Consider the following 26,240-nt stretch of genomic DNA (forward strand, 5'->3'; position numbering starts at 1 on the left):
TATTAATGTGCCATACTCAAAGAGGAAAACATTATCTTTCCCTCCTTATTCCTTTTCTATCTTTGGAGTTCTCCAGGGGGTCTATGAGCTTCTTGAACTTGTAGATGTTGTGTGGGAGAGCTTCCTTACATTTTATTAGGCTTTCAAATGGGTCCATAATTCAAAAAGTTTACTAGTCATTGGCCTGGAATCAGAAGCTTTGTACAAATTGTCATGGTTTGTTTTTTGAAATAATTTATACTCTGTAAGTTATCATGGGTACTGGGAAACTTAAGGCACTAAAGAGCAAATACTTTTGAGATGTTTTCTTGTGTCCACTGTTTCCTTTTACAGGACGTCCTCTCCTATATCTAGCTGTGTTGGTCACTATGTAAAGATTTTCCAATTGAAAATTGGGTTTACACTATTTATGCTTCTTGTGAACCTTTAGGCAAAGTGTCTTGGGTTGAATAGTAATTAATAGCCTCAAGGAATTGTACAAAGAAGGATATGCAGCTGGTCGTGGTGGCACAAGCCTGCAATCCCAGCAGCTTGGGAAGCTGAGGCAGGAGGATTGTGAGTTCAAGGCCAGCATCAGCAACTTAGTGAGGCCCTAAGCAACTTAGTGAGACCCTGTCTCTAAATGTAAAAAAAAAAAAATTAAAGCTTTGGCAATGTAGTTCCCCTAGGTTCAATCTCCAGTACCAAAAAATAAAAAATAAAAATAAAAATAAAAAAACAAACATGTCCTTTTTTTTAATTGGAAAAATATAGAATTTAAATTTAGTGACTTTAGAGATTATATGTGGAGTGGACAGATACAATTAAATGCTATTGTGGCTTAACACCAGAGACCTGGGTATTTAGAAAGTTTCTCTTCTCTTTTCTAGAATGTAGGATTTATGGCGATTAACTCTGCTTCCTTGGGTACCAACAAAGGTATACAGCCAACCTAACAGAATGCTCAGCAATATAAATAGGGTATTTATATGTAAGGCACTTACCATACACACTCAATGAAGGTTAAAATAAAAATTTTTTAGTAATATAGCTACACTTGATGAATGAGAAAATTTTAGATTTTTAAAAACAACACTCTTAGTCAGTTTTTCTAGTTGCTAAATTTACTGGTTATGGGAAAAAAATGGCCCCAAGTTATCTAATTTCCAATTTTTTATGGTTTTCCTTTGCAGGTACTGATAATAAAATGATAGCAATTATTTGAACAACTACCCAAGAACTGCATTTTTATGCCAAGTTATAGAAACTGGGTAAATTAGAAAATATGGGTTCAAAATGGCCAATATACACTCTTTGGGGAATAAGGGTAGAATTCTTCATAACAGAGAAGCAGCCAAAGTAATTTGACATTTTATTTTCAAATTCCTATCTGTAGTTTATAGAATAGAAGCTAAACAATAGACCAGTGAAGGGTCTAAGTTTGAACTGCTCTACATTCTGGCTAAGTCCTCCTCTCGGGGTGGAGAGGTGATAATATGGCTCCATTGACCCTCTGGGTGATCACAGTAAGGCTGCCCAGGACTGTCCTTCAGGTGCACACCTCCTTGCTTGACACTCAGCAAACAGCAGAAACACCTTCTTTCCTAAATCAACAGACCAACTGCCCGTTTCCTTCTGCTGCTGGAAGCCGAGATCACAGAAACTCAGAAAAACCTGCAGCTACTTACAGAAGGTTTGGGAGCAGGTGACTTGTTCCCATCTGGGGTTTTAGTTAGCCATTCATTGATGCGGCTGGAAACGCCCACCTTCAGGCCAGCAGTTTCCTAGAGTCAATCATCCAAAACATTAATAAAAAAGTAAACTTCACCTGGGAAGGGATCTTGAAAGCAACCCCTAAGTACCATTAAGTATTATTTTACAGAACCATAAACCTAAATGATATTGATACTGAAGGAATATCTGCTTTTCTTTCTTGTGTACCTCACACCATCCCAACCCAAAGAGTTAGCAAGTAACCTCAGGCATTTTACTTAGAGGTCTATGGCCAGGTCTAGTATACAGGATCGTTTCCTGAGTTCATTTGCCCTAAACTTGCTTTTATGGTCATTGCAAAACAAAGTACAAATTGCACCTTCACCAGTGCTTTTATTACCAACTAGTGTGACTTCTAAAACAAAATGAGGGGAAAAAATCTACTCCTTTAAACTTAAAAGACAAAAATCACACACTTACCTTATTTGGTGTGCCTGATGCAGTCGGGGAGGAGAACACATTCCCTTTCTCCCACATGCTCTTGATATTGCGTACCCCTTCAGCAGGAACAGGAAGATCAGAGGCTGCTGGCTTGATAGGTTTTGCAGTTTTTGTTCCCTGAAATGGGTGAATTATCTTTAGGATTGGTGCTGAGAAGTTTGTCCTTGTAAAATTACAGAAAGCTGATCTTTCTCAACAGGATCATTTAAAAATTTCATTGTGTATACACCTTCACCAAAAATAAGTCATAATTTCTGTTGTCAAAGTATACTCTGGGCTGATTCCATGGTAGCTGGGTTATCAGAACTTATTAACATTAGTGTTACTAAAGTTGATATACAACCCCCCACTGCTAAATTTGACTGGCTTAAAAAAATTAAAACATAAACAAAACTGTACTCTGAAGACATATAGCCCCCAAAATAAACTGTAAGAGCTTTCAAAAATGAAATATGCTTTCTAATGGGGTATTATTTATTTTTAAGGTAGTATCTTTTTAAATTTAATAGATACATTTTAAATCCTTACTATGGGAAGGCAACTTTGCTAAGTTCTGAGTAAAAGAGGGTATTCAAGTATGCTTGAAAGGTGAGCAGAAGTCTGCTCTGTAAGCTACAGTGGGCTTAGGTGTCAATAGAAAGATGGTAACTAGTTACATTGGTAGCTAGTTCACATTGTGGAAATTGCAATGAGCAATAATAAATACTATAAAGCCTGGCAAAAGGGGACAGAATACTGAACATGGTTTGTTTGGAGGCATAAACAGACTACTCTGACCTGGCAAATGACTCAGAAGTAGTAAAGGGAACAAGAGGAACAAATTCTATTCTATGCCAAGGTAACAGCATGTGCATATATTCTGGAGCAGGGAAGTGCTTCAAGACTGAAAGACTGAGATATTATAGCATGATGAATACACTGGAAGGAGGAAAGAATAGGTGTAAGTAAGGGAGATATGCATTTGAGATACTTTTCCTCTGGTCTTGCTCTGTGACCTGTGGTCAAGATGGTCAATTATAATGAGTGGCACCCCTAGGGGCCCATGTCTTAAAAAATGATTTGCCAGGCTCTGCAAAGTCTGAAGTCTGTCTCAATTTCATTAGATTATTAAGTTGCCAAGACCAACTGAACCACAGAAAATTGCTGTCTGCAATTTGTCTTATATTTAGTGGACATTAATCTTATGAGTAAAAATCACATCTCTATTGTTAGGACTTGATTATTCACTTGACAAACCAGAGCTCTCCATTTCTTATTTCCTCTTATCATTTGTTTGAAAACTATCTTATAGGCATCTCCATTCAAGGGTACAAAGAAGATGAGAAAAAAAACAAACTAATGTAATTACTTCATTGCAGACACTCTGATTCAGAAGGAGGCTAAAAGCTACATAAAGAGAACAAACTAGAGACGTACCTTAGTCAATAAGACCTGTCCTCTGAGGACCTGTCCCATTAGAAATACACATTATTTCCAAATACAGTAAAACCTCCAGGTCAATCAGATTCAAGTAAGGTAGAACCTACAAAACTATTGTCCTTCAAACTTGAGTTGGCTATAATCTTTACATTACCTTATGCTATTACTTTATTTAATAGTAAGACATTTTATAAACAAAAGAGGATTAAGCAAAATTGTAAGGGACCTAGTTAAATCAAATACAGGAACATATTGCATAAAGAATTAAGGATAGTGAAGAACACCTGTGAACATAGTTAATTACCAATAAACTCACTCATTAAAAAAGAAAAATACTCAGAACATTCAGGCTGAAAGTAGTGAGCAGTAATCTATTTAAAACTCTTCTGTAACTATTATATTTTATAAACTTTATATTTTATATTTATCTTTATTACTGCATTTCTCCATAACTTGTGCAAAGTAGAGTAAAGCATCATTAACACCTCAGTGGCTCCTGGACTTCTTTATTCTCCTGAGTGTTTCTGTGATCTTCTAGGGCATCAGAGCCTATTTCTGTTCAACAGCACCACAACAAAACTATCAATACCTCCTGTTAATATTGAAGGCCACTTCTCACCTCAATTGCACTGGTGTATTGCTCCAGTCTGCTGTCTATCTTGGAGACTACTGCAGCTTGATGAGTTGTTTTGACACCACTGCTAAATAAATAAACACATGCATAAAAATATGAGAGAAAATAAATGTGATGGTGTACACCTGTAATGCCAGTAATTCAGGAGGCCTCAACAGGAGGATTGCAAGTTCAAGGCCAGCCTCAGCAATGTAGCAAAACCCTCAGCTACTTAGTGTCACCCTGTCCCAAAACAAAAACAAAAAATAAGAAGGACTGGGGATGTGGCTCAGTGGTAAAGCACTCCTGGATTCAATCAATCTCTCTCTTACACACACACACACACACAAACAAACTATATAAATATATATATATATATATATATATATATATATATATATATATATATAGATATAGATATATAGATATAGATATATAGATATAGATATATAGATATATAGATATATAGATATATAGATATATAGATATAGATATAGATGGATTCAATTTATCTAATTAGATCCACCAATCTTCATTCATGGGATAGAATATTTCCATGTGTATAATAGCTAGTTATTCTCAATTGAACCATATTTACCTTTTCTGCACAGACTTATTCAAAAATTCTGCTCGTTCTTCTATCTAGGAATTGAAAAAGAAAATAAATACTGTTAATATTTTTAGCCCCATGCTACTATTGTTCTTGAACCTGGTGAATAAAAATACCAAAGAATGAATAAAGGTATTAGGACAATATTGCAGCAGCTCAGCTGGGGGAAAATACAAATAAGGCATTTGATGGAGACTTGGGAGGTGAAGGTAGGATTGGCAAAGGATAGTGAAAATAAGTAGAACAAACTACAAAGTGTGGGAAGCAAGTTAAAAATAATAAAAGTGCTTCTAAAATATTATAATGACTGTCAAATTAATTACTCATACGTTAAAATCCAAACTCCCATGTGGTGGCATTTGGAAGTGAGGCTCTTTGGAGGTCATTAGGTCATGAAGTTGGAGCCCTGAGGAATGGGATCAGTGCCCTTATAAGGGAAGATATGAGAGCTTGCTTACTCTGTCTGTTCTTTGGCCATCTGTAAAGAAAGAAGGAGCCTCACCAGAACCCAACAATGCTGGCATCGATCTCAAAAATACCAGCCTCGAAACTGTGAGAAATAAATGTTTGTTGTTTAAGCCACCCACTCTATAGTAATTTTCTAGTCTAAACCGATTGAGATGAAGGACATTCAACCACATCAGCCTAGGGTAGGTAACTATCGTCCAGGTGGTTCTGAGGCTGACCTGGACAGGGTAGAACACAAAACTTTTCAGCACATGTGTGCTTTGGAACAGGCAGTCATACATCAAGAGATTTGCACTATTTGCTAATATTGATGGACAATAGGTAGCAGAGAATATCTCTAGTCTGGAATTGGGTACCACATGGAGTCAACAAATATTTATTGATTTATAAAGAATGTATGAATTTAAGTGATAAAGTTTCAGTAAAGTACAATGTTGATTTAGTAGCAAAAAGAAGTTTGTAGCTTAAAAAGAAAGAAAGAAAGACCACTGAACTGCCCATTTAGCATATATAAACCAGTTTATGGGGTTTTGTTATGGCAATCTGAGCAGACTAAGAAACAAGGACTCATTCTTTTAAGAAGCATACAAATTTAGTAGGGAAGAATATAAAGCACATAAATAGAATGTTAAAAAACCAATGGTAGGTACCCTATTAAAGTTAAGAACAAAATGGCATGTTTAAGGCAAGCAAGTATCTGGGGAGAGTTGGAGAAGGCTTCTCAGTATTTACACAGTTTCATAATTGAATTTATGAAAGTGAGAATGGAAGTGCAGGTTCGAGGGGAAAGGACAGTTTTAACAAAGCAAATTCATGTTCAAGGAGTTGGGGCAGGCAGGTAGGTGGAACTGAAGAACTCATGGTGGTGGCAAAGCTGAGACTGAAGCATCCTTCCAGCTCAGGGAGCATCCTTCTCACTTTGGCCATCACAGTTATTCAAATCCAAGATGCTCAGAATCCCACCTCCTATTTCTGGAATAGCTTATCCAGCTTGACTCATTGCATTTTGTTGGGATTCACCATCCTATGGATGCCCTCTTGTTGGGAAAATGTCCTAACTTAATGACTGAAAGGAATGAAACAATTTGTATGGAATTTGTAAATTCAGTGTTCTATTGAATGTCCGACCAGTTAACCAGGGAAATTTCTCTGAAGACCACGAGGTGGCAGTGTTGTCCTGAGAAGAGATTATATATAGACCATCAAGGTTTAGAAAATTGATACTATTCCATGCTTCACTATCAATACATGAAAACAGTAATAATTATACAAACCTTTAAATTAAATTAATTTAAAATTTATTCTTTGCTTGTTTTACGTATAAAAATTACTCACTGCTAACATAATTTAACAATGAGAGACCAGTTTCTGAGCTTCTAAGATAACAGAAGTCATGAGAAATTAACAAAATACATTTTTTGATAATATTTAATAGTATCAAATACTTTATATTATTTTATAATATCAAATATCAATGTGCCTGATCCTGTTATGAAGAAATTAATAAATGTCTTAGTCTTTTTTTTTTCTTTCTTTTTTTTTTTTTAACATCTTCTCTAGTTGATTGCTTACACATGCTTCTTTACCAGAGGGAGTTGATAAAGGGATTCCAGGGAGGGCTAGAAGAAATGGAAAGCCAGGTGTGGGATTGAGGGAAAGACTAGGAATAAGGAAGTCAAGGCATTTGGCCAACAGGAGCTAATCAAAGAAGAGAGACAAGAGTCCCAGTTTCTCTGGAAAACAGAGTAGGATCTGGAAGCCTTTAGAACCACTGGTTTCTTCACATTATCAAGTCTATTCAGGGAAAGCTCAGCTGGAGTGGGATCTTAAAGAAGGTAGAAAGACAGAGTATGGTTTTTCTCCTTGGTTGAGCCAGGAACAAAAGACCCAGACTGGAAGCAGGTTGGACTCCGGGGACTGTACAGACAGAGATAGGCAGAACTGACGAAGTTATTTACTTTCTCTTTTTTCTCCTAGAGCCTGGCCTGCAATCCAGGGCCCGTTCGCCCAGTGGGAATACTGCAGTCTGTGTTTTTTGCCTAGCTCCCAAAATAAGAATGATTTTTTATATTGTTAAATAGTTGGAAAAAATCCAAAGAAGAATGATATTTTATAATATAAGAAAACTATGAAATTCAAATTTCAGTGCTGACAAATAAAGCTGTCTACCACACAAAGCCTCTCTCTACTCCTTCTGCTTTGCTGAGGTCTCAATGATTAGCATTTGGTTCCCTCTGCAATTCTTGAATTGTTTCCTGTGAGTCAGTCAGTCACATTAGCAACTTGCTTCATACTGCTCTTTCTCAATGGTGTACAGCACACATGAGGTATATGTCAAATACCAAGTACTAAAGAACAAAATTTCTCCAGGCTTAAATGGGATTTTTCCTGGATAAGGGTTCCAATACAAATATTGTTATGTATTTCTTAAAGTAAGGGATACACTCTGAGAAATGTGCTGTCATTAGGTGATTTCATTATGTGAACATAATAGAGTATACTTAAAAAAAAACAAGACAGCTATGATGTAAGTAGGTGATATAATTTAATGGGACCACCACTGAACATCCAGTCTATTATTGGCCAAAATATCATGGTGTGTTGCATGACTGTGGTCTATTTGGGACCCAGATGGACAAGGAACCAGACCATCATAAAGACTAAGTGGAGTTATTTGAAGATAAATATTCTGATTTTCATCTGAAGAAGTAATAACTATAAAATGTAAGTAATTGGTTTTCGTCGTTTTTTGAGTGCTACACCACATGATCTCATGGAACACCCTGGCTATAATTGTATGCTGTCTTTGCTTCTTATTGATACTTTGTAACCTAGCTAGGCTGATGGAAAATGGGGATCGAATAAAAATGTAAAATTTTTACTCCTGACTCATTCATTCTTTGATCTATTCCTTTAACAAATATTTATTAGTATCTTCAATATGCAAAGCACTGTGCTAGCTGCTCAATTAAATGTTAACCCTCAAAGCAAAAGATACATGACATTGATTATAAGCAACAGAAAGTGCTTTCCTGAGTCTGCTGTCCTTTTCCCTACATCAACCATTCCATCATCTCCCTGGCTCAGCTCCTTCCCTTCTCTAGGAAGCACTTCTGTCACACAGAAACTCCGCTCCAGGAGGGCAAGAGTAGGACCAAACTTGTCCTGGCAAAGGACCCTATCCAAGTCGCTTTTCATCTCTTCCCATGATAACAGCTCTGAAATGTGAAAGGTGCCATTTCTGGTAGCCCTTCTTTTAAAGATGATGAAGCCAGTGTGCAAAGCAGCATAAGCCCTTTTCAAGCTTCAAATGCTCTAAAACCCCATTTTATAAAGTTTAAATGTTCCATTTTCAATCGCTCAAAGCAATGAGGTACACAGAGAATGGATCAATGAAATTGAGAGAGAATCATCAAATGTCATCTTAATGTATATCAAAGTGCCACATTAACAACAGATACAAATCTCACCTCTTTCTTTTCTTTCCAAATGTTATAAACAAGAGAAGCTATGAAATAGTTGAAAAAGGGGGGGGCGGGGTTTGTGTTCGAGATTCTCCAAATTTCATATGTTGAGCTCTAATCCCCGGTGTGCTGGTGTTGCAAGGCAGGGAAGTGGCCGGGTCATGAGGATGAGCCCTCATGAATGGGATTAGTGCTCATAAGAGATGGAGGGGGCACCACTGCCCCTCCATCTGTTCCACCCTGTGAGAAGGCAATGAGAAGTCGCCACCTGGGAGGCCCAGGCCTTCGCCAGCTGCTGAATCTACTGGCACCATGACTTGGACTTGCCAGTTTCCAGAACTGCGAGCCAGACATTTCTGTTGTTCCTAAATTACCCAGTCCAAGGCCTCCTCTTACAGCAGCCTGAACAGAGGATGGAAAGAGAGAAATAAAGCAGCGGAAGGCTTTCGTGATCCATGAAACGGGGGCCTAGAGCCAGGCTTCTGTTGGAAGAGGAATACTGTAGGAAGGTTTTGTAGGGGAGAGAAATACCTTGAGAGATGAGCCTTTAGGAGTGAAGCACTTGAAGGGCTTCTTGTCGTCTGACAAGCCATCTTCCGGCATCTTCTGGCGTTTCTCAGCAGCTTCTGCCCTTCGCCTCTCAATCTCCTCCTTTAGCCTCCTCTTCTCTTCCTAAGAAAGAAAGAACAAATAACAAGGACTTCAGGGCCGGCTTCAGGGAAGGGGAAGAGTGTTCTGGGAGAAAGAACACCAGCCAAGGCAACAGACTCCCCCTCCAGCAACTGTGTGTCCTTTGCCATGTTATTTATCTGCTATATGTTTCAGTTTCTTCATCTGAAAAAGAGAGAGAATTCCTAGTAGACACTAAACATCTGCTACTTAAAATGCGGAGATTAATGCTCAGTATGGTCGATTCCCTTAATGGGATGCATCAGCCTTACTATCCTGTAAGTCATTTAATACTGACTTTTCATTTCTGTATAAGTACAACAACCATCTATTTCCTAGAAGATTTGTTAAAAACAGGAACATTTATGCAAAAAATTTAATAAATCCATGGTACTATGTTAACCAAATCACACAAGAGATGGTTTTAGGGTTGCCCCTGGTCTCAACTGAATACATTGACATTTTAGCCCTCTGTTTAGTTATTGATTATACATTATTTTAGATGGTTTGACAAAACCGAAATGATGTCCATATTGAGACTTTGTGGTGAAATTACAGATGTTTACAACCTGACTCATGAACCCCTCTATGCCTCTATTCCTGGCCTAGAACACTCAGTTCTGTCCTTTATCAGGCAAAAAATTCAGAGCTCTGATCAAGTTGCCTGTCTTGTGTGAATGATTTCTTGAGGGATTTAGACAGTCTTTTGTCGTTTTCAAACCATGAAATCATTATCACTGCATTCTCAAGCAGAGACTGATGTCCATCTAGCAGAGGATGTTACAGAAGGATCCAGTGCTTTGCTTTGGTAGAACTTTAGACTAAAATAACCCTCCAAGTGTAATCCAGTTCTAAGAGGTCATGATTTCCCTTTGTTTTCCCGATACTCTCCTCTTCTAAGCAACATAGTAATAATGGTAAGAATAATGATAACTACCGTTTTTTGGGTTCCTATTTGGGGCCAGGCACTGTGAAGATAATGGTGAAATTACAGATGTTTACAACCTGTCTCATGAATCCCTATTTAGTCATCTATTTAGTCATCAGGAAAATCTTGCCAAGTAGATATTATTTCACAGATAAAACAACAGAGTCGTCTAGCAATTCTCCCAAGGTCCCAGCTTGTTAAGTGGCAGAGTTAGGATACAAGTTCAGGTATGTCTGATTAGAAAACTCTACCATCACAATTACTTTCCAGTCAAAGTTTCTTGACTTATTCAAAGTTGACCTTGGGATGATCCATCCAAACTTTTCACATAGTTTAGGAAAACTATGCGTAGAGAATTCATGTCAGAAAGTCATTGACATATTTTCTGCATATTTTGAAGGATGAGAGATCATTATCTCAAAAAGTTCTAGGCTTAAGAGTTGAAAAAGTAGGATCCCAGCTACCACTGATTCTACCACTTATCAGTCAAGAATCTTCAAAGAAGTCACTCAAACTATTGGTGTGATTTCTTTGGTTCCTGATTTCTTTGTTCATAAAATGGGAACATACCCCAGGATCAAAAGAAAGAATGTATTTTGTAAACTGTAACAATATAAATTGTAGCTGGGTTAGCATTTTTTTTTTTCATATGCTGAGCTAAAGTTTTCTTCATTGCAACTTTAACTGTTATTTCTGTGTAAAGGATGGAACAAATTCATCTGTTCATAATGACAGGGCTCTTGTAGTAGTATCAGGCACTGTACTGGGTCCTGGGTACACAGCAGCGAGCAGACTAGATACTGACCCTGCCTATTTACTATTTTCTAATCTACTTTAAAAAATCTTCTCCACAAAAACTTTTCAAGTATTAGGAAACAACTATCGTGTAACTTAATTCTTGTACCTAGTTTGCATCTCAGTTTTCTCCCTGTTCTTTATTGAGAAGCAATATACGACAAGGGGCTAATTAGAAGGCACATGGGACTTGGAGAAAAATTACAAAAATTGTGCCTCAGTTTCCTGGTCTGAAAAGTGGGGATTGGTACCCACATGATAGAGTTCTTATGAGAACTGGCTAAACTCACAGTCTACAGGTTTGAGCCCACGCCCTGCGCACAGCGAGGCTGACTGCGCACTTGAACCCGCGGCAGCTGGGCGCCTCCTACCTCCTCTCTGGCCTTGCGGTCGGCTTCCTCCTGCTTCCTCTTCTGCTCTTCCTCCTCCAGGACCTTCCTTCGCTCCTCTCTCTTTTTCTTCAGCTCCTCCAGCTCCAAGGCCGCCTCCTGCTGCTTCTGTTTGAGCTTTTCGAACTCTTCGCTCTCGGTCTCCCCGCGCCGGCGGCGGAGCTCCTCCAGCCTCTTGCCGGCTTCCACCTGCGGGGCGCCCTCGGCTTCCCCGACGGCCCGCGCTCCGGGGCGGCTGGGGCTGCAGGGGACCGAGGGGGGTTAAGGCTTCAGCCCTGCAGCCTCCGCGGAGGAGCGGTGTCTGCCGGCTCTGCACCCCGGGCCAGATCTCCACGCCCATCATTTTAGACCCTGGATCCCCACTCCAGAGTGTAGAGGGGTCTGCCAGGAACGGCGAGGGCTTAGCCAGAGCCCCTAATGCGCCACTTCTCCTGGACTTCCTTGGTGGGAGTGTAAAGTGGTGCAGTTGCTATGGAATACAGTACAGGAGTTCCTCAAAATATTAAAACTAGGAGACCCTATGTATATATTCAGAGGAACTGACAGCAGGGACTGGAGATGGTACATCCCTACTCAGAGCAGCATTATTCACAAGAGCCAAGAAAGGGAAGCAACTCAATGGAGAAGCAAAATGTGGTCTATCTATTTGGTGGAATATTATTCAGCCTTTAAAAGGAAAGAAAGTTCTGATACACTTTTCAACTGGATGAACTTGAGGACATTATGCGAAATGAAATATGCCAGTTATAAATACCATATGGTTTTACTTCTATAAAGGATCTAAAATAAGCAAATTAATAGAAATAGAAAAAAGAAAGAGTGGTTACCTGGGACTAGGAGGAAAGGGGAAAGAGGAGGTGTTTAAAGGGCGTAGAGTTTAGGTTCAGCAAGAGGAAATAATTTTGGAGATCTATATTGAAAATATACTTAATGTTAAGTATCAGATTGCACACTTAACAGGGGCTAAAATGGCAAAATTTTTTTTACTACAATTAAAAATACACGACCCAGGGCTAGGGATGTGGCTCAAGCGGTGCACGCTCCCCTGGCATGCGTGCGGCCTGGGTTCGATCCTCAGCATCACATACAAACAAAGATGTTGTGTCCGCAGAAAACTAAAAAATAAATATTAAAAATTCTCTCTCTCTCTCTCAAAAAAAAAAATACATGACCTATTCTATAGCATGAAAAAAATGGGGAAATACATTGATTCTGTTGCCTCAGTGGGCTACTCTTTGGGTCCCATGGGATTATTTACTATTTAAATGTTAATTTATCCACTGTTGTAAATATTAGTTGTCCCTAGAAAGGAAGGCCTGTACTCCATGACTATTAGAATAAGTTTGAAATTTAGGAGTGGCTTAAACAAATTACCGGTAACCTTGGATCTGCCTGGAATCACAGATCAAGAGAGAGGACAGAAGAGTTCAGGAACCAGAGACAGGAAAAAATGGTTGAACTCAGGGTTGGCACTGAAGCAAATACATCCACCTATGTACAGCTCTGCCTGGAGCATGCTGAAGCGGCTTTCTGGCAGATGAATTGACCCATTGTCTCTTGATTAAGCTAAATATAATTACATGTCTATTTTTACAGAGCTGCTCCAAGAAAATTCTTAATGGCATACATTTCTCTGTGGCTTCAATTTGTGTATTTTCTACCCTCTTTGACCGCAATAGAACTGTAATATTCCTTAACAGGATTTAGCTCTGATATGAAATGGTTAGAGTGGTTTCTTAAATGTCATTTATAACAAATTTATAAACCCTTTTCTTGTTCGTTACCTTATTTAACAGTCACAATAAATGGAAAGTTGGCAGGTTAGGTTTATTATCCCTAATCTATGAATAAGTGCATCATAGATGAAAGAGAAAATTATTTACCCACCCAAAGGTTTGGTAGCTAAAATTTATTAAGCCATGACTGAATTCTAATGTTTCTCTACCAATTACACTCTATTTTTCACTATACTATAATTATACCTGAGGTTAAATTTGATCTGTCATAAAATGATGAATCAGCTGAAATAGAACAAATTCGTCTCCTCTACCTCTTACTTGGCACTTTGGGACAGTCTGTGAGTGATATGTCCTATCTCAACGTCTCTAGAATTTCTAGTCCACCTTCCATACCTGAGTCAAACAATGCTATATCAGACAGCACAGCTTATAAAACAGGAAGAAGATGGACAGGACTTTTTTTTTTTTATAAGTAGGGACTGAAATTGAAACTTGAATTTTCCTTTGGAACTAAGGATGACCCATAGGGATTTTATGACAGAACTGGAAACATGTGAAGGCTAAAGATAGAATGCTATCCTGAATCCTGTGTAAAAGTTTAATCCAGAACTAGCATTCTTAACTTTTTACATGGATCCCAGGAAAAGATGGAGCAACATCATGGGCAACTACTGACTCTGAGCTCCTTTAATAAATTTTCTATCTATAATAGAGTTAGACTACTGCTGACTTTGGCACATGTTAGTACTCACAGGAGAACTTCCCCGAAACACTCTGTTTTCACTAAAGCCAAATTCACAGAGATTAGATCCTTTTGGGACTTTATTTAGGAGAATTTAGCAGTGAGTTTGAAGGGCCTTGTTACAGGTACTCTTAATTGAAAGACAAGGATGTTGCATGTCTGCTATTTAAACACTAATTAACAAATATTAAGAAGATCTAGACGTAGGTAGCCCATCTCTGATAGCTTTGTCTAAGGAACAAAAGAATCACCACTATCTAATATCATTTATTCTGTGTAAAGGGTGGCACAAATGAAGGGAAGGGAGAGGGGATGGGGATAGGAAAGACAGTAGAATGAATCAGACATGACTTTCCTGTGTTCATATATGAATATGCGGCCAGTGTAATTCCACATCATGAACAACTACAAGAATGGGATCCTAATTAGAATAAGTTATTCTCAATGTATGTATAATATGTCAAAATACACACTGCTGTCATATGTATCTAAAAAGAACAAATAAAAAAGAATAAAAAGAGTGGCACAGTATTTCTAGCTATGGAGCAAGAGGACAAATAAAGCAAATGGGTTAAAGGTACACATTATACAATACTGATCCTATTTTGTGCACCTCATGTTTTTAAACACTGAGGTACTTCTGACTCTATCATGGCCTCAGAATGTTTTCCTGTCTGCAGATCAAAAGATCAATTTAGTAGTTTGTAACTGGGATTTTAAAAATGGAAGAGAAAATATCAGAGTACATGGCATGGAGGGAAAAAGCACCATTTCCTGACAGACTGGTTTCAGTTATAAATATTCACGTGTATAGTGGGTCATGCTACAAAATTTGTTCTTTTCTATGGATCGAGGTGAAAAAGTTTAAAAATGTTATTCTAGTTTCTTGACTGTTAAAGATAAGCTTTTATTTTGAATTCAAACAAGTTTAGAGGGTCTTTTAAACTTAACGTTGCTCTTTCAGAGTCTTACAGATTCACGGGCCTGCGAGGCCTCTCTCAGTTCATTACGGTCTTTCCATCCTTGCTTAGAAACTCTCTCCTAACCATATTACTGTGCAGGGGGCGGCTGGACCAGGCAACGTGCCTAATGGAAATGTCTCTTAGTACCACTAGGTGTCGCTCAGTCTTCATTTTGGACAATCAAAAGGTCCATCATTGGGGACTAATTAAGTAAAATCATAATGCCTCATCCAGTGAACTCTAACACCATGAATGTAGGTTCATACTTTTTGGTATAGAAAGCTATCTATACTACATTGTTCTACGAGGTGCAAGACTCATTTAAAACATATATTTATAATTATATTCACATGTAGACATATGTGTGTCTCTAGTACATATGTGTGTCTATCTTGAGTGCTGTAAAAAATATCTGGAAAAATGCTACTGATAATCAGGGGAAAAAAAACTTTAATTCTCACCTTAAAAAAAGAAAACCAAAACAAACCCTGGTCAAAAGAAGAGCAAGACTTTGGCCACTTCATCTCTACCTATGTGTGCTGTAGGCTCTTGGCATGGAAATGTCTTTCATAACGTTCTCGCTCCTATCTTTGGCTTCTTTAGGTTTAACTCAGCATGAACATGAGGCCTTTGGCCACTGGGAACACAGCTTGTTTTCATTTAAGCGAAGAGAGATGAAGCTTTTACTACCTTCCTTGCTTCTCATTTTATACAAAGTGGAGCAAAACCAGGCTTCTCTGCTTCTGTTAGCATCACCTCCTAGCTGGCATGAAAGCTTGTGGATGATGGTAGATGAGCAAAAATGAATAACATGAGGACAATCTGTTCCCTTAGTTGTTTTTTTTTTTTTTTTTGTCTGCCCAAAGAAGGAAAATCTAAGGTCTGAGTTACATTCAAGCATTCTTAACGCTTGTTGCCATCTCTTGTGACTTTTCTTCTCTTTGAATTATCCAGCTCTTTAGATCTCCACACAATAGGCATGCTAATTATTAATTTGGGCTTTGACTGAAGCTCCTGGGCAAGTTGGCTAAAGGTTAACCAAACTTCTTTCTAGCGACAGCTTTTTTTTGAACATTGTTTCTCTTGACAAAAATAAACCTGGTCCCTTAAGAAAAAACTTTAACTTATAAAACATATTTTAAACAATCAAGTTATAAAAATATAATGATATTAAGTCATAGTCATGGCTTTTCATGAGTCTGACACTCCAGTAGCACTTTAAACCATTAAAACTACAGCTAGTGCAGCAAGTTTTTGGATTCAGTTTACCAGCGTGAATCAACTTGCTTTGTAGGTTTTCTATGAATTTCCAATAACTTAATTGTCACATTGACTCCCTTCCCAGTTCCAAGTAGTGTCATAAAGTTTATCTTTCGTTTTCCCTCCTAGTTGTCTTTAGGTCTCTTATGCATACCTTTATTCTGAGTATTCTAGGCTCATAAATGTAACGAGGTTTCTACTCAGACTGTTAAATAGAAAAAAAGTGTTCCGGGGGCACTTAGGTTTACACATCTTAGCCTCTTAGCTGAGCCTGGAATGTCCATTGCTAGTAGTCTAACCCGTCTGAATGTTACAAAGACTTTGATGTAAGAAGCAAGTCTAACTTGTACATAATACCTCCTTGGTGATTTTCTTAATTGAAGTGCTCAAAAAAGCAAGGTCTACAGGTAGGCTGCTGCCAAAGACCAGCCACATGGAAATCCACACCGTAGAAACCCCAAACTCTTTTGCAGCACATCTGGCCTGGCAGCCAGGGATATAACAGAAGTTGGGATTTGGCACAAGTGATTGGAGGAATGTGTGTGTGATGCAGCAGAGAATCTCTGCACCTGAGTCCTTCTACAAAACTGATGGACAGATCTGTGTTTACCTGTACCAAGAAGTGAGGATTCACCTGCATATACGGGTCTGTTCTGTCCTATAATCCAATTGCCTGGATTTTCAATATGATAGGAAGGCAGTGTGTGAGGAGAGGGAACGTGAAGCTATACCAGACTTTTCCAGACTGTTTGAAATGGAGCAGCAGTTCCATGCCCTCGTCCTCTCTCTTAGAGATTCCCAAAGCAAATGAACATTCAGGGATTTGACAATGTGACTTAGTTTCCCAAGTGTTTGTCTATAAAACAATCTGAGCTTTATGTTACATTTAAACCCTTAAAAAATGAATTCTTGAAAATGGTACTGAGAAGCGTCTTTTATGAAGTTGGCCAGACCACAGAGAGAATGGACCCATGATATTAACCCCGGTCACAATATTTTTTAACAGACTGATGTCACATGAGCATTTTAGGTCAGTGAACAGGAACATGGTTGCCAATCATGATCTGCCTTGCAAAAAAAAAAGGAAAAGCAGACTAAGCCTGGTTGAGCAATGACTGCTGGTCTCCCATTGGTGACTCTAGAGACAGACCTGCTGACTGTGTATCTCTAAGACAATGGTCAATGACTTTGCAACCAAAGAATGTTGCCTGTTTAGCACGTTTCTGTCTGGAGGCACAGGACAGGGAGACGGAGTTTTTTTCCCCCCACACGTGAACACAGTCATTGTTAACTTAGTCACTACCTCTTACCTGAAAGTATTCTCAGTATGTTTAAGTTTGTGGGTCATGAATTCTCCATTCTGTGACTTCACTTCTGTAAATCCCTTCTTTCGATCCAAGAAACTTTTAACTTCTTCTTTGGGCTCTTTGTCTTTTTTAATCTTCTCATCTTTGATCTAACCAAAAGTACATATTAGGAAGAAACATAACAATGAGAATCTTACTAGGTTTTGGTTGTTATTACCAAATAAGACCCAACATTTTTAGGAAGCCAGCAAACTCAGAAGCAGAACCACCACCTGGGGAATGGTGTGGTAGAATTGAGGTCAGAGGACATTTTTGGAGACTGAGCTGTGGTCTTTTAGCCTGTAGGCAAAGACCTTGACCATAAGGAAGTAAATATTATCCCTGATCTCACTGGGGTTTTTATTTTGGAGACCAGTGGGGATATGCTGTTTGGAAACCATTAAGTTCTGGGAACTCCACGTAAGAGTAGTTGTCTGTGGTTCCCACTGGGAAGTTTTGATGGAAGAATGGTCAGGTTGCTTGGCCAGGTTTCTTCTGGGATGGACAGTGAATCTTTGACAAGGACACAGGTGAGGAGAAAAGAAGAGAAGACCTACCAAGCCAATTCTGGAGAACACCACCCTTGTAATGAGTAACTGGGTACCAATGGAACTCATAGGAACCCACCTTGAGTGTGAGGACATAAGAGACATATGACACCATGTTTGTAGTTGTGGAAACCACTAAAGTTAGAGATGGAATGGGAATAATTTCAGGATTCACCTTGACTTCTGTTGCTAAGAAAAATTTAGTCCTCTGGAATTTGTTTTGTGATGGTTGTGGGAGACATTATTTCAAAGTAAACTGAATTTACGTAGCTTTTATTGGGTAGGGAGCAAAAGAACTCAAACTACGGCTGGCTACATCACCTCACTCATTCTTAAAATTCTTAAAAGCGTGAAGCCAGGTGAAGTTCATTATTGTTTTGTACAAGTGAGGAGTCACAGAGCTCTAACGCTTTAACGAATCCTCCAGAGGAAGGGGAGACCATGGGAACTTGTGCTTCTGCTGTTCACACCTGGCCTCCCACACCTGTTTCCAACTATTCTTCAACACCCTCTGAACATCTACTCCTAAAAGACTCGTTTTGCAAAGCAGAGTACATTTTTTTTTCCTGCTCTGAATTTCAACAGTCCTTTGTTGGATTATCTTCTTTGAGTGTGATTTCTTAAATTGCCAGGGGTGGGCTATTCACTATGAGATTGCCCTAATTAGCTAAGACTTTAATCTTTCTCCAAGAGGGATGTAATAGGATGTCCCTTGGCAATGCCAAAGAAGGGAACTGGGGTGTTGAGCACTCTCGGGAGATTTCTGTGCAATTCAAGGGACCTGATTTGGGTCCCAATGCTGCTATCGACCTAATTGTGTTACTTGAACAAGGCTCTGGGATGCTGGTCCCAGTATATGAAAAGAGAGGGTTGTATGAGATCTTCCTAATCTTTCACCCTATCTTTTTCCTCTTGGCTCTTGATTGGTCATGAGAGGCTACAGCAAGAGAAGGACACTACTTGATGATGGCTGTTTGGTGGCTGTCCTTGCCAAACAATAAATCAGTGTTCACTGAACAGGCAGGAGTAGGCAGAACATTTTCTCATCCTGGCCTACCATTGTTAGAGCCCCAGAGAGCAGGGACTAAAGCTTAGACCCTGGTTAAGAAGTATCTAGGGGACACGCCTACAATCCCAGCGGCTCCAGAGGCTGAGGCAAAAGGATTCCAAGCTCAAAGCCAGCCTCATCAAAAGTGAGGCACAAAGCAACTCAATGAGACCTTGTCTCTAAATAAAATACAAAATAGGGCTGGGGATGTGACTCAGTGGTCAAGTGCCCCTGAGTTCAATCCCTGGTACCAAAAATAAACAAACAAACAAAAGTATCTAGGGGAACAGATTTAGAATTTAGGGGTACTCTTCAGGGATACTCCGTGAGTCAAATCTCATGGTTTGTGGAGCACTATGGAGAAATTTCTTTAAATTCATTTCTCCTATTTTTCAGTGAGAAATATTTCCATTCTTTAAAAATATATTTATCAGATTTAAAGACCAAAAAGGTGTTTAAAATAAATTTGTGAAACAATTGATATCGAAGACAAGAAAAAGGCCTTCCTCCATTTTTTCAAGCTCTGCCTTTATTGGCAAAGATTATGTATGCTTATATTCTCCTTAGAAAACTTTTTAAGAAACATTCTCAATGTAATAATAATCATTTGATTTTGGACATTATTTTCCAAATGAATAAAGTAACTCCAAAAATCCTATAAATCTTATTTTAAGGAATACAATGAATTGGATTCTATGACAGTTGTGGCATTAGCCCAGGGGATTCTGAGCCCCTTGGTAAGATAATTAGATTTTCTAGGTTGGAATGTTACCATGAAAAACCTCTGGGCTGAAGGGATTGCTAGGTCATCTAGTGTCCTGAAGCAGATAGTGTGCTTTATACACAGATAACATTAGTGTCCTTGGAAGAAAGGCTCTGACCAAATGTGATCATGTGGACAAAACTCTGAATCTTTGGGATATCCAACTAGTAGGATAAAACACGGGTGTGCAGGGTTGGGGAATTTGAGTGGCATGCCCTTGTGCCAGAGAGATACTCAAAAGATCTAAGGAGCAAGCGGAAAAGGATTATAACATATTGCTTTGAATGATTTGATACCAGAGTAGCCCCAAGAGCTGAGGGCAAATTAGAATTTTTCAGTTCAGGTTTAATATGTTTTTGTTCGTTTTAGAAGCCCCAAGACCTTTTCTATCCCATGGATGTCCTCTGGACTCCTGGTACTGCAAGTTTGGTCCAAAGACAACATGGTCCCTCCAGGGAGCTTAGACTCCACCCCAGAGCCCCTAAATCAACTCTGCATTTAACAAGATTCCTGGGTGATGGATCTGTCTGCACATTGGGAAGTGTGGGCCCGGATGTTTGGATGTCTGCTACTGCTAGAAACTTTGTTTCTAGGTTGAAGCCCAGAAACAACTAGCTCATTAGTGAGGAACTAGCTCTTTGTAATTGGAGAGAAAGAGCTAAATTAAGTTATAGGGTTGTCCATCATCTGCACCCCACTGCCACCACAAGCAGAGTTAAACTGCAGAGGAGGCAGACAGGGGGTTTTGTTGTTTGCTTTGTTTTGTAGGGCACTGGAGTGACTTCTGGAAATGTCTTCGCTGGGAAAGCTCCTGTGATGTTTGTGTTTACTTGTGGCTGCTCCATCTGTGTATGCCACCTAGATGCCTGCCACCAAAGGGTTCAGCTTGTCTTTGTGTGATTTTTTTTAAAATTAAAAAGAATAAGGGGCTAGGGATATAGCCCATGCACAAGGCTCTGGGTTCAATCCCCAGCACCACAAAAAAAAAAAAAAAAAAAAAAAAAAAAAAAAAGGAATAGGAAGAGATTGTTTCGATGGCTGGATCAGTAAAATGATTTAAAGTCGCCTCTGTAAAGCAGCTATAAAATGAGCTAGAAAGGAAACCCTGTCACTTAACCAGCAGTTTCTCTTTATAGTGTTAAAACATGAGTACAGTTGTTGTTGTTGTTGTTGTTTTTAAAAAGCTGGGTTGAGGAGCTTATCTGACTTTATACAAAAAAGAAGCCAAAGCTTCAAGACACTGGAATGTGCTGTGGGGAAGACTGGGAAAGAGCCAGCCTGAAACTATTCCCTGGAGTATCTTACTGATACTGCAGACATTGCTGAACTGGGACCTTCTTATAGGAAGGACGGAAAAGGATGATTTTTATTCACCTCTGATGAGCCCTTTCTAGCTCAGAGACACCCTATATAGGCCCAGAATGCTTTGGTCATTAAAAACAAATCACATCATGGTGCACTGAATAAAACTTTACATATAGGATCCCAATGGTGGTTTCTGCTGTCTCCCTTCCTATCTGTGTTGAGTCAATTAACAGGTTAATGACTCAGGCCCGCTTGCTTCTGTGAGTTAAAAGTATTTACCACGAAACTCCAGCTCTGCAGAAGATCCCCTGTGGGACATTTCTATTTGAGTTTATTGCTGAGGTTTTTTTTTTTTTGTAGATGAATTTGTAGGTGTTGTCACTAAATGAGAAATCTTTTCCCTTCGTGTTCAACTGCTTTCTGAGCTGCCTTGTTAGAGCTAAATTCAGTTTCCTTATTAGCATTTACACTCTCTCCTTCCTTTAGATGGGCAGTGCTCACGTTCAGTGTTCACTCCTGCAAACCATCACAACATCTGTTAGAAACACAGGGGAACATAGATCTTCAAGCAAATATAATATGTGATATCAACTAAGGACCCTTATATTTTATATGAATCTTACAAAACTTATTTAATAACCCACTCCCTATTTATTTATTCTGGTCATATATTTTCTTAATTTGAATTTCCCTTCTGTTTGAGTTTTCTTAACAGATGCCATAACAGGTGGAGAAAGGAGCGAGAGAACACTTGGGTTGGCACTCAATGGCTACAAATCACTTTATCGGTCTCACGGGCAAAGCCATTCGGTTCTTTCTGCCTCGAATGATTCAGTTTTACCCCCTTCAAGTACTTTTAACTATTACTTATAGTCACAGTTTATAGGGTTATATGGGTCTAACCTAAGCTCAGTGGTTAAAATGAGGCCAGGCTTTCCAGGGTGGCACACTGATTGCTGGGCCCTGTGTCATTCTGTCTGCCTCAGGCTCGTTACTTACCTGCCTTCCGACACCCAGCACCTGCTCTGGTGTGTGCCTCAGAAATGCAATGCAGAACATTCGGCCAAACTTTTCTTTTGAAAACAAAATTACCATCCTCAGTTCACCAAATTTTCTACTGAGATGTGTGTGGGGAGGTGTTTTCCCTTGGAAAAGTCAAAGCATTAATCAAGGCCAGTTGGGAATATCTCATGATTGAAATGCAAGTAGAATGGATCAAGGGGGGGGGGAATTAGCACTTAGAAGGGTAGAAAGCAGGAGAGACTGGTTGGGGCAGTGTTTTCCAAGCCTTTTTGGCTATGACCCACAGGAAGAAAGACAATTTCTAAAACAATGCAATACTTACTACCCATGATGCCTTCTGATACCTTCTCTCCTTTTCGCTTTTTAAAATGCTCATTAACTAATTTTGAGATATTCTAAGCTGATCTCATGGATCATGAGCTGTGGCTTGAAAAACACCGGGTTAGAGGTTAGAATCCTGAGAATCCTGGGAACTGAGAGACCCTGGAACACTGCTCTCTGCTGCGTTACGAGCAGATCATTTTTCAGTGATATTTACCTCTCCTTTTTTGAAGGTAGGCTTGTCTTCTTGGGACTTTTGCCTTTGAGCTTGCCCTTTTGTTCCCTTCTCTTCTTCCTTTTCATTTTCAAGAATGGTTAAGGTCACTGGTGTAAAAGAAGCCCCTTTCTAGCTTGCAAGAGTGAGAGGGTGTGCACATCACTCAGCAGGTGCTGTGGGACAGCTTCCTTGGCTGTCTTAGTGGGTGCTTACACCCCTTGGTGTCAGTGATTCTAGATAGCAGTGTGGGATACTTTCCTCCCACTCAGTTTCTCTAGTGTGCCTTCTAATTGTGCTCACTGGAATCTAGCGTGACATGGTGCTCTCCTCGTGTGTGTTTGCAAACCTTGTGTGTGTGGCTGGGTGCGCTTCGTTTATGATCTTCTCAATTATAGCCATGTGCATGAGCCCCTTGTAGAGAAGCAGGAGTGAAAAGACAACTGCAGGCAGTGCAGAGTTGGTGACAGAGAGGTCACTCTGGAAAGGTGCACATGCAAGCATCTCTTTTTTCCCTGTGGTTTGGGGGACAGTGGTGGTGCTTAGGGACAGTACTTGAATGCAGCCTTGCAGAAAGCAAAAAGTTTTTGCAGTTTACAAACATTCTTCCCACCTCCATTATTCCCATCCTTCTTCAGGTTCACATGAATTCGTGTCACCTAGAAGGTCAAAGGAGCAAAATGTGTGCTCTTAATTTCCCACCAGTTGCTGATACTACCTTGCTTTCTGCAAGCTCACATTAAGCTCAGGTCTACATGATGGCAAATCAGAGTTTTGAGGTGTATTTTTTTGTTTTTCCCACAAAAGGTTCCAAATGGCTCCCTCAGGCTTTAAGTTTGCCTTCTTAGGATGAAATGTCTGACCATAATGCTTCATGTGAATTCCCCACCCTTAAGTTTATAATCATTTAATCTCGAACCTACATGTGAGATGAGGTGTTTGGGGTCTCTTGCCTCATGTAGACCTACAAATACAGGAAAGATTCAAAAGGAATGAGTTCAGATGCAGGTGCTGAAACAGCAGTCAACACAGCACCACCACATCCATCATCCTTGGGTTCCTTCATTTTTTTTTTTTCCGGTATTCATAACAACCAAGCACAGAGCAATTGATTTCTCTCTGACTGTCCCAAGGACTGCACATTTAGCTTGCAATCATTTGCTTCATGCTTGTGCATTGCTATGACCTGAAAAAAAAAATGACTAGCTTGCCAACTGATTGAGCACGTGGGGCTGTGTGTGCGTGGCCTCAGTCCCAAATTTGATGTGCATTACATTTCTCGTAAGTCACAGGCATCACACACCGGGTGCAAAATGCTCACTGTACCTGTTTCTTTAGGGCAGCTGTCTGAGGTCTATCTTCGGGCACTTTCTTTTCATTGACCCTCTTCCCTTCTCTTTTCTCTTCTGCCTTCTCCCCTCTCATCTTTGTCTCTTGCATTTCATTCCTCTTCTCCTCTAGCTGCTTTTTTCGCTTTTGCTCCTCTATCCTAGCCTTCGCCTCCTCCTCTGCCTGGGCCCTCTGCCTCTCCTCGGCCGCCCTTCTCTCCTCGGCCGCCCTTCTCTCCTCCTCCTTTACCCTCTCCCTCTCCTCCGCCTCCCTCCTCTCTCTTTCTTCTGCTGCTATTCTTGCTTGCTCCTCCGCTATCTGTCTTTCTTGCTCGGCTTTAATTCTTTCTCTTTCTTCTGCTTCCACCCTCAGCCTCTCTGCCTCGGCTCTTTGCCTTTCTTCCTCTTCCATCTTTTCATTATGAGAAGCCTCCTCTGAGCCTCCTTCCCTCTCCGCCACTTTAGACTCTTCTGCATCCAGGTCCCCGTTTTTCAGGGCCGTTACCACTGTCTCCTCCTGGGTTTCTGCTGTGCTCTCGTCCACCCGCGCCTCTACCTGATTTTCTCCAGTGCTCCCTTGCTTTGGCTTCTCTTCCTCCTCCTCCTCCTCCTCCTTTTCCTTTTCGTCTTTCTTCTTGTCCTCGGCATCCCTCCAGTCATTCTTCTGGTAGGACTTGGTGACTATTTCCGTCTCCTCTATCTCGTATCTCTCTTGGCGACTTTCTCCTTTTCCTTCCTTCTCCGCAGTCTCGTTTTCAGCTGTGTCATTTTGCATTCTTGCGCTGGGGAGGGACAGGCTGGCATCTGCTATGGTTGGGTCGAACTCCTTCTGCCGCTCCAGGGCTTCCTGAAGGCGTTTCTGGCGTCTCTCTTCTCTCCGGGCCAGACGCTCCAGGAGGGCAGCCTCATCATCGCCCTCCACCTGAGTGTTGGTGGTGGTTGGCTTGGACTCCTCGTTGGGGACACTGTACAACAGAGAGAACAACACCAAAGGCAACTTGCTCCGATTAATCTGTGAGCTGCATTCATATAACCAGTGCCCCCCGGGATTAGAGCGGATGTAAGTAGTACCGTGTTGTATGCCCTTGGATGTCACCACTTCAGTACACACCTGCCTGATTTTCAACTGACAGCATGTGTAATTCTTTGCTCTGGTCAGTGGAGTCTACTCACCATGCTAAAAGTGCTTTGGGTGATTGCCAATAAAGGATTGGATTTCTTACTCTCTCCTCTTGTGCCTAGGCAGGCCCATGTGACCATAATTGCCAATGAAATATGAGCAAAAGTGATATGTCCAAATTAAAGCAATTAAGAAAGAAGCAGAGGTCCATTCTCTGTTCTTTCTATCTCTGACTGTTGGCTGGGTCAGAAGACTCCAAATCCCTAGGGATTGACAGAGTCATAAAAGAAAGGAAGATGGTGACCAGGACAGACATACCCAAACTGGACTTACGTATTATATTAAACTACTAAAATGTGGGGGCTCATTGTCAAAGTAGCAGCATTACCCCGACTAACATATAGACAATCTACCTTCTTTGTCAAGATTTCCAAGAAAAAAGGGTTTCTTGTCCTTCTTCTCTACAGTGAATAAAAGCCAGTTTGGGTTAATGTTTTTTTTAAAAAGGGAAAATCTCTAAAACCCAAACTGTACAATGTTCAAAATCTCACGAACTCTTGGAAGATGCTGGTCACTGCCCAATCCAAGGGTGTTGGTCTCCACTGGCAGGAGACAGTCAGTCATGTAATACCAGAACTGTGACCAGAGTTGGAAGCGAATGCCTTACAATGTTTAGAAACTCCATCAAATTTCACGGTTCATAGGAAACTTGGCCCTTTTGATGTTCAAGTTCACTTAACTTTGGAAAAACATATTTCATATTTAACAACAAAATATGGCAAAGTAAACCCTAGATTTCAAACTTTCTTGGCCTTTGCTGTTGCTGCAGGACCATGTCCACATGAATTAAATACATAAGGACTAACTGTCCATGGAAATACAAATTATTCAGAAGTTACAGGGAAACGCCTAATATAAGGCATTTGAATCAACTGAATTCTAATAATTTTAAGAAGCTACCCCAAATTCCAAA

The 26,240-nt window shown here is 40.0% G+C and overlaps 1 protein-coding gene across 6 annotated transcripts in view; it reads right to left on the reverse strand.

The window, feature by feature from the left end:
* The window catches only part of Cald1 (caldesmon 1), a 175,652-nt gene that overhangs the window by 8,994 nt on the left and 140,418 nt on the right, over positions 1-26,240 (reverse strand). For 3 of the 6 annotated variants that reach the window (XM_076832963.2, XM_076832972.2, XM_076832992.2), the window contains 9 exons: positions 24,146-25,112; positions 22,823-22,900; positions 17,562-17,707; positions 11,531-11,789; positions 9,299-9,439; positions 4,824-4,867; positions 4,232-4,313; positions 2,173-2,310; positions 1,668-1,763 (listed from right to left, as the gene is read on the reverse strand). In XM_076832963.2, the coding sequence (XP_076689078.1) occupies positions 1,668-1,763; positions 2,173-2,310; positions 4,232-4,313; positions 4,824-4,867; positions 9,299-9,439; positions 11,531-11,789; positions 17,562-17,707; positions 22,823-22,900; positions 24,146-25,112 (1,951 nt within the window). The remainder of the gene's footprint in view (positions 1-1,667; positions 1,764-2,172; positions 2,311-4,231; positions 4,314-4,823; positions 4,868-9,298; positions 9,440-11,530; positions 11,790-17,561; positions 17,708-22,822; positions 22,901-24,145; positions 25,113-26,240) is intronic. The other 3 variants (XM_076832983.2, XM_076833006.2, XM_076832998.2) reach the window with 3 other exon arrangements.

This window comes from Callospermophilus lateralis, chromosome 1 (assembly GCF_048772815.1).
Source record: "Callospermophilus lateralis isolate mCalLat2 chromosome 1, mCalLat2.hap1, whole genome shotgun sequence".
NCBI classification, from domain to species: domain Eukaryota; kingdom Metazoa; phylum Chordata; class Mammalia; order Rodentia; family Sciuridae; genus Callospermophilus; species Callospermophilus lateralis.